This window comes from Taudactylus pleione, unplaced genomic scaffold (assembly GCF_031769625.1).
Source record: "Taudactylus pleione unplaced genomic scaffold, aTauple2 ptg000389l, whole genome shotgun sequence".
In the NCBI taxonomy this organism is placed as follows: domain Eukaryota; kingdom Metazoa; phylum Chordata; class Amphibia; order Anura; family Myobatrachidae; genus Taudactylus; species Taudactylus pleione.
Genome location: NW_028284790.1, coordinates 309,204 through 327,404, shown reverse-complemented (window position 1 = coordinate 327,404; position 18,201 = coordinate 309,204). Strand labels below are relative to the sequence as shown.

Sequence of the window (18,201 nt, the reverse complement as noted above, 5' to 3'; positions counted from 1 at the left end):
GAACTACCTCTCTTCATATGTTGTTCAGCAACATGGACTTTACTGGGATGTCTTTCATATATATTCTAAAGACTGCTGCAATTCACTTTTTCCCCTTGAAAGCAAGTTTTCTGTAAACCTATTTTTTCAAAGAACTCGCCATTATTCATAGTGAAAATCTTTCTCGGGAGAGTCTATTTATACTTGCCCTCCAATGATCCACAGCAGTCAAGTCGGCCCCAGCGATGCACTGATCCCTGTGAATGAAAGTAATTACATTCCATAATCGCCATTGCAGAGTAGATGGATGTCCTAGTTAATGGTCTTGCTACAGTTCATTGAACCAGAGGCTCTGCAGTCTCCCACAGCAGAGGTCGGAGATGAGCTCCAACTTACTCAGTGTTTGTCCACACTGACCAACTGCACCAGGCTGACCAGCTGCCCATGAAATGCTGATAGCCTACAGCAGATACATCTTGCACCCTCGCTTCTCTACAGTCAGCACCATAGAAGAGGAATTTACCTCTATTACCATTGCACTGGACTTCCATGCCTCTGTAGAACGTTGCTGGGATAAGAATTCAGAACTGCTGTTCTCATGCTTTCTAACTCTGTACATACAAACCCTTCCAACACTGTGGGACACTTCTCATTGGCCGCTGGATCTGAAAGGGGGGGGCAAGGGGAGGAAGAAAGTAACCCAAGGTATCCTGTGGAACCCTATGGACCCTGATGTAGAAAGTAGTGTATTTACGATTTGATTGCTGCATTCTGATGTTTGCCACCATTGAATGTTAATGATTCGATGGTGTTCTGATAGTTACTTTTTTTTTTAATGCTGAGAGTTGCACGTCCCTGACTGCAGCTCTCAGCATCGAGCATCTGGTCACAGAAGCTGCTCCAGGCCCTGCGCCCAATCCCATCCCGTCTCGCCCCCAGGGGTGCCGAGGGGGGGGGCGGGTACAAATTACCCGGGCTTGCTGGAGGGGCCCGGCACCGCCCCCCCTCTCTTCAACATCACAGCAGTCCAGCTGTGCTGCAGTGGGAGACTTCTCGCAGCTGCTAAGCAGTCTTCTATGCCTATGGGGGGAGCGAGCACACCCCCCCCCCATTGGCTGTGCATCGGGTTGAGGGGCTCCCAGCTAAAACGTTTTTTTTTCCTGAGGCATGGCCACACCTCCCGCGGATAGGCCACGCCCCATCACCCGTGCCTGGATCTTGGTGGCCCTGCCCGTCATGCTATAGGGCTGTTGCACAAATCAAATCAAATACTTTTGATGCGATAGTTACTTACCATTGCATTGAAAGTTTTGATGGTGGAAGCCCAGCCATCATTTGATGGTGGGCTTCCAATGTCCATCTCTACTTCTGTGAATGGATGGGAACTGTGAAGACCTGTTATCATGGTGGACAAGTGATAAAGTGCTTTTCATTGCTGCTCGCATAGAGCCCATAGAATGGTACTATTGGGGCAATTCACAAATAATGGTTAATACAAAGTAGTACAAGCTGGACCAACGGTGAGCACAATTTGCTGGCATTGAGCTGTATAACATGAGCCTGCTATGATGTGTTGGGCAAAAGATGCTATCTATGCTAAGTTACGTGTAACGATGCAACCCTCCTCAGCCATGCAAGTCTCATGCTATGCTCCCACCTGTCCTTGGTAGAAAGCTTATTTCATTTACATAACAAAACACAAAAAAACACCCAGAATCATTCTCCCCTCAGTGGATGCACAGAAGGGCCGTAATGAGCGGAGAATCCGGGAACGCTGTCACTCCTGGAGTGATGAATCAGACAAAAACTATGACGTCAGAGGTGATTGCGTCACCCTACGGGGGGAGGACACCGCTCGCCTCTTTGTTTACAGCTGTAACATAACTCTGACACCCAGTGACAGCCGGCAGCTCTCTCCAGCACTCCCTGCAGACTACATACATAAACGGATATGTGTAACACCCCTGACAGGAGGGCAACCGCCCGTCTGACTGACATTTTCCAATTCTCGCAGCACCGGTGGAAACACCGGACCGGACATGTCACATGAGCGCGTCCGGTGTTTGTGGTTGGACGGGGGGGAGGGATGGGGGGGGTTATGGTGTTGACTCCTGACCACAGTTAAAATGGCCGCCCAGGTTTTCGCGTACTTCGAACACGTGACCCGCGCGGCTAACCGGCCAACTGAGGGCGAGATGTCCACAAGATTATAATTCCCGGAATGAGATTGAGCCCCTTCCGTGTGGATGGTAGCGAATGACGTCGGACAGTAGTTGATGACGTCAGGGTGCTCTCCGCGAAGGGAATGTAGACACTACCGAGAAAGGATCTAGCATCAACCCTACCAGGATGTTTATGGCAACAGGGAGCTGGGGGGAGGTCGCCGGTGACGTCACGGACCACGCACCAATCACTCAGCGACAGAGAACGCTCCGCCCGCCAGACCCGGCTGGTAGGGAACAACATGGCGGCGCTGTGCCTGAGAACGGGGGGTAGCGGATACTACAAGCAGTAGATACACGAGCACCGTGGTGTATACGGTGCTGTGCCATCCGGCATTGTGTGCGGAGGACTCAGCAGCGCCGTGTCATCGACAGGTCAGTGTTCGGGGCTATGGACGGTGATAACAAAACTGAGCTGTAGCTGAACAGAGGCGGCATTACTCAGCCGGAGGGCGCCTCATTACACCCCCTCCCTCCCTGAGGCTGGAGCCTTGGTGTACTCAGTCATGGGGATGAATGTCCTCAGCTGCCCGGGCGCAGCTTGTCACCTATAAATCGGTCCAAACATCTAATTAGTCCCCACTTCCTGGAAATGCGCTGCTCAGCCAGCTGCCGCCGGTGGCTCGATTCAATTGCTGTATGCTGAGTATTATTATTGTTACAGTATGTCAAATAATGTTTAATATAAATCAATATTAGTGAGTTTGGTATAGAAGGTGCTGGTGTAATACATGAATGTAAGCTAGATGATTACACCGTTTGGACTCCTGGAGGTGTGATATGTAATTATGGTATATTGTACACTTGTGTAATGGACCCAATCGCCCGGTACAGGTTCCTCTCCTCTGCACAGAATCCACACCCTCCCTTCACTTGCCCCTATTTTGCCATGGCTTGCCCCTTCACTCTGTCCCATTGCACGTAATTCTCCAGACAGGCTATCCAGAATTATTGGATCTGTAACTAGGTGCAGCATCCCACTTCATTTAGTGGCCCAAATCTTGTTTGCCAGAGGTTTGTTTTTTTTCACAAGTGTAGTTTTCTCAATTCAACGTGATGTTGAATAGCCGCTGGAGGGAGCTCCTGAAGCTATTCAATACACTGCACTGTTTGGGCGGGCTAAGGATTTCTTCTCGCACCCCCCTGGGGTTGCGAGGAGAAATCCGACCAAAGTGCCGTACGTGCAGCTGTTTTTCAGCTTAGCGTGGCGCTGACAGCCACGCACCCGGAACTTTGGCCAGAAAATGCCAGTTACCATGCCTTAACACCCTTGTTAAGGCGCAAGAACTGGCATTCTCTGACCACACAGCGCACTGAATTGAATAGCTCCAGGAGCTCCCTCCCGGCGCTATTCAATTCGCGTTGAACTGAATCACCCCCTAAAAGCACAACTTGTATTACATACAGCATAACCATTGTGTCTATGAATTTCTTTTTCTGATGTCTAGTGTAATTATTTGTTATAACCATGTAATAAATGAGCACACCTATGGAGCTGGCACCACTACCATTTTACAATAACTAAGAGTCACAATTGTGTGGAAAGAAATGGTGCTGGTTTCAACAACAAATGCGAATTATACTCTCCAGAAACAGATGAGAGTAGAGAATTGAATGTTATCTTTAAATCCTCTTTTTTCTTTTTCCTATGGTGACTTTCCGTCCAGATATTCCCAGATCTGACAGGCCTTGAGAGATGTCCTTTAAATTTTTAAATTATATTATTTTCCTTCCTCAGAGAAGAAAGATTCATGAATACAGAGCAGGAATTGGTGTGCCTGGAGATTGAATGCCGTACTCTCACCTGTCTCTGGAGAGTATAACTTAAGCTGGGTACACACTAAAAGATGTGTGTACCCAGCGAATTCGTCGACGATCCCAGCTCCGACGGGCCCCACATACCGGGTGATCTGGTGCCCGACATGCCGGCCCCCCTGCATAATACTGCATGGGATCGCCAGCCGTATCGCCTGGTTTTGCATGCTGCACATAAGATCAGGCAATGAGGCTGACGACCCCACGGGAGCGGGCACTACACAATGTAGTGCATACACACGACACCTATTTTAACGCTTTGTCGTTTCGATGTGTTGGAATCGGTAAATTTTTAAAGATATTGTGTAATGTGTAGGGGCCCTTAGGTTTCGATAACTGAAGACTCTTGTGAATGTGCTGAAAAGGACTTTGTTATAAATACCTGAACATTTGTTTATTGTATGAGAGCAGTGTCATATCTTTCCTCAATTTGTGATTATTAATTGTTCTATTTAAACTGTCAGAGCTTTTCATAAGCACATTTGTTTAGTGCAGTGATTGATTTTAAAACAATAGATAGCTTAGCCTTAGATTGCATTATGATAATAAGAATACGAAGGGTGTGCAATAAGTTTCCGGATGCTCTAAATATTATATTTAGAAACAAAGTGAACATTAAATTTTTTTCAAAGTATTCACCAGAGGAGTCTATGCAAATTTGCATGCGCTCAAAACACTTGGTGAAGCAGCTGGACCAATCCTGAAGCAGGCATACTGGATGAAGGTCTCCACTGCAGCTTCCTGAGACTCAAAACAAATCCCACGCATCTTGAGCTTGATTTGTGGGAACACAAAGAAGTTGCAGGTCTGGACTGTATGGCAGATGACCAAGCTCCTGGATGTGTACATGGGCCAGAAAATCCACTACTTTACTGGACTTGTAGGCAGGTGCGCTGTCGTGATTGAGAAAGGAACCACGAGCGCGAGTTCTTGGACAGCACCTGAAAACGGCTCCCAGCACTTGCGGCAGGCATTGGTTGCCATACCAGTGACAATGCGCTGCTGCTTTGGCCACAGAAACAGCCCCCATCTGCTAGGCCCCACTGCGCTCATGTCGGAACTTCTGTGGTGGCGCACCTTTAACTGGGGTCCACTAGGCCAACTGTTGTTTGGTCTCTGGGTCTATCCAGGGTTCATCGCCACTGGTGATCTCCCAGACAGAGTTTGCGTGACCGCCATCAAACCTGGCCAGCATGTTGCGGCTCCAAGTCACCCTGACCTCCTTCCGCTCTTGAGTTAGCTAATGGGGCAGCCAGCGTGCAGAAACCTTGCTCTGGTAAAAGCTTTTTGTGGAGTATTAAGTGGATGGATCCCGATGAGATGCTTATCTCCTTCTCTAACTGACCACGGTCACCCTGGTGTCCACCTCAACTATGGACCACACTGCAGCAACATTGTCTTCTGTGATGGACGCTGGTCGGCTGCAGCACTCCTTGTCTTCCAGGGCCCATCTCCCACGCAAACCACTCAAACACAGTGGTTCAGGACAGTGTTTCCTCCACAAAAACTGCTCTCAATCATTCTAAACTCTCCTGTCACAAACCACTGAGCTCCATAACAAGTTTCTTGAAGGAAGTGAGCAAGCTGACTTCTTCGGTGTGCAGTGCTGCTTATATACAGTTCTGTGCCCTGAAATTTCACAAGAACCTTAGACAGAGATTACAGTTCATAACCAGTCAGATTGTTTCTACTCTACCTATGCACTGCACATTCAGAAACTTATTGCACACCCCTCATATCTACATTTCTGGCAATATGGTATGACTAAATCTCATGATTACTTATATTTGTTTACACCAGTAATATTTAGCGCATTTGCAAAAGCGTTCATATCGCTTTCCTTTGCAACCATATTTATTTCAGTTACCTTTTCGGTATCAGTGCAGTTCTGTTGTGCTTTTGTTGGATGTTGCCTAAATGTTCTTATTTTTTATAGATGCAAGGCTTACTTTCTTAAGTCAAAATGGACAAGATATTGGAAGGCTTAGTAACCTCTTCTCATCCGTTAAATTTGAAAAAAGTTATTGTCAAAAAGGTTGTTGAATCTGCAGAGAACTCCATCAATGAAGAGCAGTGCAAAGCTATGTTTAGCCTGACCACGCGGTTCATTTTGGAAGGCGAGGACTACTTTCAGAAGCAAGTTGGCCATCAAGTTTTGGAAGCATATGCAAGATATCATCGCACCGAGTTTGAAAACTTTTTCAACAGGAACTTTGTTTTGACCCTCTTACAGGAAGGTTACAGATCTGTAGATCGGAAAGATGTTGCAATTATTGACTATATTCACAGTGGACTCAAGTTGATAATGAGTTGTCCATCTGTCCTGGACATTTTTGCTGTCCTGCAAGTGGAAGTTTTGAGACTAGTATGTGAAAGACCAGAGCCTTTCTTATGTGCTAGGTTGAGTGAGCTACTAAGTGACTTTGTACAATGCGTGCCCAAAGGTAAAATGTCTATGGCATTTTGCCAGCAGCTTGTTAGGACAATTGGACATTTCCAATGTATTTCTACACTGGAAAAGGAGCTACGGGAATATGTTTCTCAAGTTACCAAAGTTAGTAGCTTGCTACAAAATATCTGGAAGGCTGAGCCATGCACTTTACTTCCATCACTGCAAGAGGTGTTTGCAATTATTTCTTCCACAGGTAAGTGTGTGATGGCAAAAATAATAATTTTTTTTTTTTTTTTATCATGTGACCATATTTTTAAGTATTTATGTCTATCAGTTTTTAAATTCTTAAACTACTGTTCTTGTATACCCCCAGCCATGTACATTTGCAGTTCAGGCAATGTGCACCGCCTGCTTTCATCAGTGCTGATGAGACATGTCACTTGTATTTGAATTATTTTGGCAAGTTTAAAAATGACAATTAGACAGGTGATCTCCTACACAAATGTTAGTCATATGCCCAAGAGAAGGGAAGGAAGGTGGTTTAAATCTGGTTTATATAGAGTAAACCCAACACATTGCATAGAATCATCAATGAAATTTGATATGTTTAAGCTACCAGGCCGCGTCAAAGCTTCTCTGTTCTGGTAGTCCCTAACGCTAAAAGCACCCACTTTGGTTCATATAATTGCTTACTGTTAGGCTGCTTGATAACATTAATATATCTAAATTGAGAGCCAACTCACCTGGAGGAACCCCAAAATCTTCCACATGGCACTACAGGAACCAACACACCCTCCATATGACGGTCCCATCCATGTCTCTCAGATCAGTAATGGTTGCATGAAAAGGGAGGGGTTAATCTAAACAAGAAAAAGGAGAAATGTTTCCCCAGCACAATATATTAGTGTATGTTATTATCATGTAGCCTATCAGAATGCAATTATATGACCCAAAGTGGGTGCTAATATCACATAGCGTTAGGTACTACCAGAACAGAGAAGCTTTGATGCAACCTGGTAGCTTAAACATTTCTTTACAAATATATATGCAAACTGAGATCTCTGTATTTCTATTATCATGTAGTATTGTAGTCTCATTGTTGGTCCTTTGCAGAGTGCTGGTGGAAATTTTTTCCTTTTTCTTGTCTAGATTATCCCCTCCCTCTTCATAAACCTGTGAGGGGCCATTAAGTTGATTTGAGCAACCACCATTTTATAAAACTTTTGTAGAGACGCATGATAAACGAGGAATATTGTTTAAGGGGCATATCCATTTACGCGTGGTTAAGCTCTGGGTTTAATGCCCAGAGCGATTCAATTATTCTTCTTTTTCCATGTGCAGTAAACCCTCGGTTAACACATGGTAACCTATGGATTCTGCGTAAAAGGCTGGAATCTGAGTTTCCCCGCGAGTTAAATCCAAGAGGGTACATTTTAACACCGACTTTTTCTCGCAACTCCAGGGGCTGTGGTGAGAAGATCACCCTCTGGGACTTAACAGAAAGAGATCCGGGACTTGATTGAATAGGTCCAAGCCAACCATTAGCCACAGGTTTAATCCTGCAAATAATTGGATATGTCCTTAAGAATTTTTTTTCTGCAGCTCTTTGACATGATAATATAACTCCAGTCTAAGAATAATTTCGACCCATATTACTTCTTGTTTGAACTGTTAAAACTAGGCAAGTAACTTTTAGTTGTATTTCAGATGCTTCATTTGAACCATCAGTTGCCCTGGCGAGCCTTGTGCAGCACATTCCCCTACAGATGATTAATGTTCTCATCAGAAGTTTGACCACTGATCCCAATGTGAAAGATGCAAGCATGACCCGGGCTCTCTGCAGGTACAGCCTAACTTTAAATATACATGTTTTTGTCTATAGCAATCTGTACTAAGTCATATTATATCATCTTACATTTATAAACTATGTATTCACATTCTAGCTTTGCCTTAAATTCAGTATATATAACCCTCTGAATATACTTTAAAGAAAATGAAAAAATTAAATTGATAAGGAGTAAAATTCGCTGAATCTTTCCGTGCAATGGAGATACTAAACACTGGGGATAGAAAATTTTAAAATGTGTGTGATGTGTAGTTATGAATTATGTAAAGTAATTGTTCTGTCGGGTCAAAGACCTGCAGTGTAAGTAGTAATCTATAGTGTCATCAACAAAACCATGAACACTTGTCTATTTAACGTTATATAAATGCTTTCTACATATTTAGTGCTAGTCTAACGTACCACAAAACTATCTCCGTATTCAAAAGAAGAGAACTTTTTTCAATGTATTTTTACTTCTTGTTCACATTTAAGTTAACTGTAATATACAGGAAGGCAATTTAATAGCACAATGGGCTGTGAAAATGCTTATTGTATTCACTGTTGTAGCAGAAAGGTAGAATTTATTGTTCATTGTTATCATGACTATTTATACATTGTTAAATAAAACATATACTGTACCTATAGTTATGTAATAATATCCTCCCTCCCCTGTCACAGTCTAAAATCATGCTAATTTAGTGTAAAAAGCTCAGCTCACAATGCATGACATTTTCACTTATGGTCACTGGAGTGTGCTCCCTGTCTGCAAATGACATTTGTTACATTGAAGATGGCAAGCTGAGCATAAGCTCTGGCTTCTCGCACTACTCTCCTAAATAGTGTCTGCTTTCTGTAAAAGATAAACAAAATGTGGACAAATTTAGTTAAATATAAAGCATTTCCGGGATATCATTTGGATCAGTGTTTTACAAATATGGTCCCCACTTACCCCCCCCCCCCCCCCCCCCTTCACACACGCAGACACACACACACAACGTGACCTGTCTGTTAGTATTAGTGTTGTTTTTATCATATGGAAAGCATAAATGTTTTGTATTAATTTTATTTCTATTAATTTGATGTTGCATTGTTTCTAGTGAATGTTACTCCTTCAGTGACCACACAGAGTTGAAAGTTGTTTATCTACATGAAAACTAATAGGCAGTAAAGTATAGTGAGTCGGCATATCCATCTCTGAGTGTCAGAGCCATGTTTAGCTAACCAGCTTGGCTCATTAGTTTCTCATTTGACAAAACCTCTTATTAGAGTTATTGAATTTCTTGAGGCTTGAGAAAGTCAATGTTTAGAACATACTGTCCCCTCTTTCAGGATGATTGACTGGCTTTCCTGGCCTTTAGCACAGCATGTGGAGACATGGGTGATTGCCCTGCTGAAGGGACTGGCTGCAGTCCAGAAATTTACTATTCTCATCGATGTCACATTGCTCAAAATTGAATTGGTATGTAAATAATTTTATTTTTTATTGTATGATTTCAGCCTTAAATTCAGTGTTTAAACTTTTTTTTTAAATGTAAAACAGGTATACATCTTGTTTATTAGGACACCGTTGCAACCTGTTTTTGAGAGCTGTTATCTTTCAGACATGTACATTTACCAGCATTTTCAAATATATGTGTAAAGTCCAGCCGGAACCTTGTGCAATCTATACATTTCTGGACATTATTATACGTAAATCTCACTTGGTTTTTCTTGGTACTCTATAAGGCAGCTAGCTAAAACAAGCCAGCTATATTTCACATGCTGCCAGTTTGTCTCCTCTATCTCGCATACTTTCAGCGTGTTTCCATCATTTTAGCCTGTGATGTTATGATGGGACTTTTGAAGCTAATTTGAATTTCCTGCCTTCTTCTTGTGTCTCCAAAAAAAAAGCAAGCTGACCCATGGGTCTTAAATAGCTCACATGTCAGAGACCTGTAATGTACTGCTGCCTGGCCTGCATTCTATTAGTGCATGGTAAATTGTGGAAATCTGGCGATCATTGAGGCTCCATACTTTAGTACAAGTTTTAGCAATCCAATGTTATATAGAATAATACTTGTACGGGTATTTATATTTGCATTTTGTTTACTAAAAAATAAAAACCTGTTTTTGTGTCATATATATATATATATATGTCTAGCTTGGTCTCTGGAAGTCTGCTTCAACTATGTGGTACCCTTGTAGGCTTATTTTATCAGTGACGGGGGTTCTCCTACGGTGCAAATGAACCAGAATGGTAGTTATATAGATAGGTTTTTAACCAGGTGGTCCTTGTTGGACAGATGATGTAGTGTTCATTCTAGCACCCTGCACCTGTCACACACCGTGCAGTTCCTCTTTCCTGCCTGGGGTGTCGCTCTCTGCTCTGGTGATTCTAGCACACAGCTAATGCAACAAACTGCTGTGATAAAGACCATAGTGTACTAGAAGCACCAGAGCAGTGTGTGACACCCCAGACAGGAAAGAGAAACTGCATTGGTTGTGACAGGGGCAGGGTGCTAGAATGAACATTAGGGGTACTCCTTACTGTTCCTGTTAGAATAAGACCTTTTGAGCTTATCCAGCTACTGACCCCTGTCTAAGGCTGGGTACACACCTAAACGACCAGCAATCGTGGCGATGTTCAGGGTGATTTGCCTTCACTCTGGATGTCGCATGATTGCCGGTACACACTGCACAATTTAATGAACGACGGAACGATTACTTGTTTCGTCCTTCATTAATATGTATGGCGCCGCATGCGATATTGTGTGATTGACTGTGTAGCACAGCTAATCACACGATAACACATGCGACCAGTGGGAGCGCACAATTGTTCATACTAGGTGATATACACGATTTATCGTGCCGATACGCCAAATCGTGCCAATATCGTCCTGGTGTGTATGCAGCCTAACACTTACATATATAGAGCTCATATCCAATATTATGAAGCGGGCAGTGACCCGGGAAACGTGTCTTTTCTAGAAATCGTATGTCATTTGTAACTACCAAAGACATTGCAAAAGTTATTTGGTACCAATCAGGATTCAATCAGCAATCCAGATTTCTATGTAATTTTGCATAAATAAATGAAAATGTGAAAGCTATCCAATGCTAGAATATATGTACATTCACATAAGAACTGAAACATAAGAGACCACCTGGTTGAGAATATATCTGTTTGAGCTATTCTGTTTTATCTGCGCCTTAGAGAACCTCCATCCTCCATATCTCCTTCTCAGGTGTCCCTGGGCTCCCATTAATCTCTCAGTGCCTGCAACTGTACCGAGAACCCCTAACAGTGAAGTGGTGCCGATCTCATTTCCCAACAAGTTATTTGCATAGGTGTATTTGCTGTCTTGGGTATCACTTAAACCTGAGTCAATAGTTAGCAGTCATATGAAACATTTGTTTCCTATGACGCAAGAGTCTCACTGTTCACATCTTAACATGCAAAACAGAAGTGGGTTTGTTTGTTTTTTTTGGCTTCCTGAAATAATGACTCCATATGGTACATAAGGTACAGTAGGGTTGTCTATTGATGGTGGGAAACCATATTAGTCTGAAAGCTGATGAGCCATAGATGGGTGTGAAGTGTTGGACATGTTACAGCAGTGAAAATGGAGGGCGAGGTTAAGAAGTCGTACCCTGTAGTGTGCGAGAGAGAGCTGTGCATACTTGGCTTGGTTACAGAAACATTGCATGTCACAATCTGACCACCAACATCAATGGCAAAACAAATATCTTGGGTAAGCCATCAATGTTTGCTAACTGTCATTGGCTTTCCATACTTTACAGATATTCTGCTGCTGTATTACAGTAATGTTTTAATGTTTATTTTTATTATTATATCTGCATCACAAAAGTCGCCATGCAGTGGCGGACAGTTGGAACACAAATACAGGAGTACAAAAATATCATAAAAACAAGATGTGAGGTACAAATACAAGTAAAACAGGTGTAATGACAAGTAACACCAAATGAGTACATATTCTGTACATATAATTTGAACAAAGCAGAATAACACCATTTAAAATTGTAGCATCACGCATTGTAGAAGCGATTTGGCAGACCTAAGATATCAAGTCCTGCTCCTGACCATTTGCAGTATAAAAGGATGAGGCAAATGGACGCACTAGGAGCAAATGTACACCGCTACGTAATGCAGAAGGATTGGTCTATGCATTAAGACTTTGTAGGTGAAAGTATGCAACTTGAAGGGGATAGAGAGTATGTGAAGGGATTTGCCAAGAGGCACTATGGATGACGAGCTTTAAGAGATGATTAAAGATGGCGTTATTTGCAGTAGTCCAAGTGGGAGATGATCAAAAAAGCTAGGACTTTGTCAATGAACATTTTTGGTTATGTTGCAAAGGAACATTCTGCGTCCTGCAGAGAGACTGGATATGTAAATCATGTACATAGAACTGGTGGTGGAGGACAATTGTGTTTTATTGTTATGATTACAGTTTTATGATTTGTTTATTTAGAATGTAACTTGCTGTAAGTGGTTAATCATGGACAGGGATGTAACCATATATGGTTTAGAAAGATGAGTCTATAATTCACATCTCATTAGGGATAGTACAATGGGATTTCTATTGAAATGTAACCACTGTTCCTAAGCATTTTAATGTGCCCGGGGTGTGTATGTGTGTGTGATTTATTTTTTCTCCCACACTTTTATTCTTTGTCTTTCAGGTGTTCAATAGACTCTGGTTTCCGCTGGTAAGGCCTGGAGCTTTGGCTGTGCTCTCACACATGTTGCTTAGCTTTCAACATTCTCCAGAGGCTTTTCACATGGTAAGCCATTTGCTTTACATGTGTTCCTAATTTATTTTCAATTGGTAATTGTCATATTTTAAGAGGCACATTTTACAATTTAACACTATGCCAGGCTGAAATACCTGTCTCTAGGCCTGGTTCAGCACAGGACGGAATTGCAAAGCTGCACACCAGCTGCTTTGCAATTCCATCCTTGCTATCCTGTTAATGCCGCAGGAGGCGTCAAGCCTCCTGCATGCTTTAATGATCGGAGCTGTGTCAATGAACGCAGCATCAGATCATCTGCTTGATCCTTGGACAGTTAAGTGACAATAGGGAAATGCAGACCCGGCCATCTCAGTTCAGGAATAAAGACCAGGAAAGCTTTGTCAGTGGATGGAGTTCCTGGTCTCTTCCCTCCCCCCAACGACGGCGACATGTCTCCGATGTTTTGGGGAAACTGAGGCAGCCGCCGCCCTCTCCCTTTCCAGAAGCGGCAGCAAACTCTCAATCACTGACAGTCTGCTGCCGAACTGCATGCGATCATGCAGACCTGTACTGCACGTGTGCGCACATTCCCTCCCGGGCATCGGGAATATGCGATCAGCAGCGCACGTAGTCAGCCCCTCTGTTAGCATCATAGAGCACACCAGTTCTTTCTTTATATGTCAAGAAAATAAACAAAATTTTCTTCTTCAGGGTCCACAGGATCTACCTTGGGTATGTAGTTGGAGTGATCCATTGCACCAAACGGCTTACAGTTTTGAAGCTCCCAGCATGCATAGGTCCTCCTCCCTACATACACCGCCCAGCCACAGGCATTCAGTTTTTTTGTTTGGTGCTCGGCAAGTATTAAGGCGCCGAATACGACACATATACTGCAATTCCTTCTACCGATGCCGAAACGCCAGTACCGCTATATGCCCTGGCGATTTCAGCGTGGCTCAGCTAGCGTCATCGCTGGTGTTCGGACTGCGATCGGATTCACGGAGATGGCAAGTAAGATGATTCCTTATGTGGGGAATCGTGCGCAAAGCAGTCCAGGACTCCGGTGTAGGAGACTCATCGGAGACAGCTGCAGGTGAAGGTCTCGTTTAACATGTCCTCAGTAAGGCAGCCATGGCCATTTCGTCTGTCGCCGGGGACGGGTAGTAAACGCAATAAAGCGCACCAGGTAGCGTCTACTACTGTGAGGCCAGCGTACCTGTGCCGTAAATATCGCAGCTATGGAGAGATAGGCGCTCCCCCCGGCCCCTCCTCCCCCAAACCAGATGCAACTTCCGGTTGCGGATTCCCGCATCCGGTTTGTTGACCAACTCGTGTATGAGACGCTCACAGTCCACTTTGGGTGCGCTGCTGAAAGCTGTTGGGGTCAGAGGTTAGGTCTGTCTTCCTGTATACCTCTCCCCTGGGTCAGAGTATAGAGTCCCCCATGAATCCCTATTTGTTTGATTCTTCTGCTCACTCTAGTCAGAGTATGCTGCCGTCTATAGCCCCTCAGCAGGTCCAGGCGAATAGACCAGTGGCAGCAAAGCAGGGGCATAAGAGAGGTTCTCTTCAGGATTCTGACTCGACCTCCTCATCACACTCTGATACTCAGAGTTTGAGGTCTTACTCAGTGGAAGAAGACCATCAATCCTCTGTTGATGTCCCCTCTCTGGTGAGAGCAGTAAGATCTGTCCTCAGTATAGAGGAAGAGGAGGATCCGCTGAAATCTAAGACTCCAGTCTTTAGGTGTCAAAAGGTGGCTAAAGATTATTTTCCTCAGTCTGAACAACTGACGAATCTCATGTCTGAAGCATGGTGTACTCCAAAGAAGCATTTCCATGCTACAAGGAATTTAACCTCTCGATACCCATTTGCACTTGGTAAATGTAACAAATGGAAAGTTCCTCCATTGGTAGATGCTCATGTAACTAGATTGATCAAGAGCTCTACATTACCCATTCCTGCAGCATCCTCATTGAAAGAGGTTACAGATGGAACACTGGATAACTATTTAAAATCAATGTTTTCATTATCTGGAGCTATTACCAGACCAGCTGTAATTGTAGCTTGGGTAGCCAAAGCTATGGAAGAATGGACGAAGTTTCTCTGGAGGATAGCATGCCGAATGCTACCAGAGAACAGCTGTCTTATCTCCGTCAGATGCAAGAAGCAGATATGTATATGGGGGAAGCAGTTATTGATGCAGGTATTTTTGCTTCTAGGGTATCGGCAACTTTGGTTGCAGCTCGAAGAACCCTTTGGCTGAAAACCTGGAAGGCGGATAAAGATCCCAGAAGGCCATGGAGTCTTTGCCTTTTGTTGGGAAGGTACTGTTTGGACCAGAGCTGGGTGACATAGTGTCTTCTCTGGCGCCATCCAAGTCTGCGGGGGTTTCCATCTACGACTACTCCCTAAGTATAGGCAGTCGTCGGCTCGGTCCTATCGCCCACAGAGTAGGGCAAAGGGACAGTCTTCCTCTAGACGGGATAATTCCCACAGGTAACCGCAGACCAGGAAATCCTGGTCAACCAGATGTCCTGCTTCCAAGCCGGATGATAAGCCCTCTGCCTGATGGGGCAGGCCTCCCCCTGTGGGGTCTCTGGGTTGGAGGCCGACTTCTACAGTTTTCTTATGCCTGGCATCAGACGACTACGGAGGCCTGGGGTTGAGAGGTGGTCTCTCATGGTTACGCCATCACGTTCCTGAGGCATCCTCCTCAGGGGTTTGGTGGTACAACCCTTCCTTTAGACCCGGTCAGGTCTTTGGCCTTCCAGGAGGCTATCGGGGCCCTCCTGAGGTCAGGAGTCATAATCCCTGTTCCTGTGACGCAACAGGGAAGGGGTTATTATTCAAATTTGTTTTTGATTCGGATACCAAATGGGTCACATCGCCCTATCTTGAATCTGAAGTCTCAACAGATACATCCATGTGCCCAAATTCCGTATGGAAACCCCATGGTCAATTATGCTGGCAATGGAGCCTGGAGATTTCATGGTCTCCCTGGACATACAGGATGCATATCTGCATGTTCCTTTTGCACGATTTCACCAAGGATTTCTGAAATTGATCAGCAACATTACCAATTTCAGGCTCTACCCTTCGGGCTGGCCACAGCCCCTCAAGTATTTACCAAGATAATGGCAGTCATGACGGCTTATCTCAGACGACAAGGAGTCAGGATACTGCCATATTTGGATGACCTCCTGATAATAGCACAACCTCAGGAGATGTTACAATGTCCTCCTTGGACTGACCATTGTCTGCCTACAAGAGCACGGCTGGATAATCAATTGGAAAAAGTCTTCTCTTCCGCCAACTCAGCAAATGGTGCACTTAAGGCGCTGCTGGACTCTCTGGCTCAGAGGATTCTTCTACCAGAGGACAAGATTGCAGCGCTACAATACAGTGTGCACAGTCTACTTTGCAAGCAAGAAGTGTCAGTTCACTTGGCAATGCAGGTGCTGGGCTCCATGGTATCCACATTCGACATGGTGGTTTATGCCCAGTTCCACTCCAGGTCCCTGCAACAATGGATTCTGTCTCATTGGGATGGTCAGTATCATCGGATAAAGTCTCCGATGATCCGCATTTCGCCAGAGGTTCGTCTGGTGGCTGCAGGCGACTCCTCTAGTCAAGGGTCGCCCGTTATGGGTCCCATATTGGGTACTCCTCACCACGGATGGAAGTCTGCGAGGATGGGGAGCAGTTACAGGTCATCACACCTTTCAGGGAAGGTGGACAGCTCAGGAAAGTCACCTACAGATAAATGTTTTGGAGCTTCGTGCAGTGCACAGAGCTCTCATTCTGGCACAGGACCTCCTTCACGGCAGACCTGTCCAGATTCAGTCTGACAACGCGACTGCAGTGGCCTATATTAACCATCAAGGAGGCACACTAAGTCCGACAGCCATGAGGGAAGTGGCGAACAGTCTGCTGTGGGCAGAATGCCATCTTCCAGCAATCTCGGCAATATTCATCCCAGGAGTCCTCAACTGGGAAGCGGACTTTCTAAGTCGTCAGGACAAACACGCCGGAGAATGGGCTCTTCATCCGGACGTCTTTCAAATCCTTGTGGACAGATGGGGATTACCGGACGAAGACCTCATGGCGTCACAACCACAAGGTCCCCAGGTATGGGTCCAGAACAAGGGACGTCTCAGCCGCCTTCGTGGACGCTCTGGTGGTGAAGTTGGGACTTCAGGTTGGCATAGCGATTTCCTCCAATCTCCCTCCTCCCAAAGGTGGTCAGAAAGTTCAAGCAGGAAGGCGCTAGGATGATACTAATAGCTCCTGCCTGGCCCAGGAGACATTGGTTTGCAGATCTGACGTGTCTATCCATAGACAGTCCACTTCCACTGTCTTTACGACCGGATTTATTAGTGCAGGGTCCCTGCCTATATCCGGATTTACTTCGGCTGGCTTTGACTGCGTGGCTATTGAGTCTTCCGTCTTAAAAGCGAAGGGTTTCTCTACTTCTGTGATCCAGACGATGCTAAGGGCAAGGATGCCGGCTTCTGCCCGCATCTATCACAGGATTTGGCATTAGTTTTTTCTTTGGTGTTCCCACAGAAATTATGACCCTAGAGTGCTTGCTTTTCTTCTGGGTTAGACTTAGGTCTTCACCTGGCTACCTTGAGAGTTCAGGTTTCTGCATTATCAGTTTGGTTCCAGTGCAGAATTGCTCCACTGCCAGATGTTAGAACATTTTTGCAGGGGGTTCTCCGTCTGCAACATGTTTGTCCCTCCTGTGGCACCGTGGGATTTCTTTGGTTCTCAGGGCACTGCAAGTTGCTCCCTTTGAACCCTTGGATAAGGTGGATGGTTGACAGCGAAGACGCTTTTTCTTCTCGCTATTTCCTCAGCTCACAGAGTTTCTGATTTGGCAGCACGTCATGTCGCTCCCCATATTTGATTCTTTATCAAAATAGAGCAGGTTACCTTCCGAAAGTTGTGTCCTGTTTTCATATGAACGAGGAGATTGTAGTACCTGCCTTTCAGCCTTCAGACCTTTCTAGGGTGAAGAGTCACTGGATGTGGTCCAAGCTCTACGTGGATCGTACCAACTCCATCAGGAAATCAGATGCACTCTCTGTGTTATATGGTTTTCAGAAACAAGGCTGGCCAGCTAACAACAGACTTTGGCTCGTTCGCTGCGTATGACTATTTCTTAGGTCTATACACAGGCTGATCTCCCTGTCCCGAACAAGGTGACAGCACATTCTACTCGGTCTGTG

The 18,201-nt window shown here is 44.7% G+C and overlaps 1 protein-coding gene across 1 annotated transcript in view; it reads left to right on the top strand.

Annotated features, from left to right (window-relative positions):
* Positions 1–2,182: 2,182 nt before the first annotated feature.
* USP38 (ubiquitin specific peptidase 38) overlaps positions 2,183–18,201 on the top strand; it is a 29,676-nt gene continuing 13,657 nt past the window's right edge. The window contains exons 1-5 of the mRNA XM_088445786.1: positions 2,183–2,576; positions 5,953–6,661; positions 8,116–8,251; positions 9,563–9,692; positions 12,917–13,018. Coding sequence (XP_088301912.1) covers positions 5,980–6,661; positions 8,116–8,251; positions 9,563–9,692; positions 12,917–13,018 — 1,050 coding nt within the window. The 5' untranslated portion in view covers positions 2,183–2,576; positions 5,953–5,979. The remainder of the gene's footprint in view (positions 2,577–5,952; positions 6,662–8,115; positions 8,252–9,562; positions 9,693–12,916; positions 13,019–18,201) is intronic.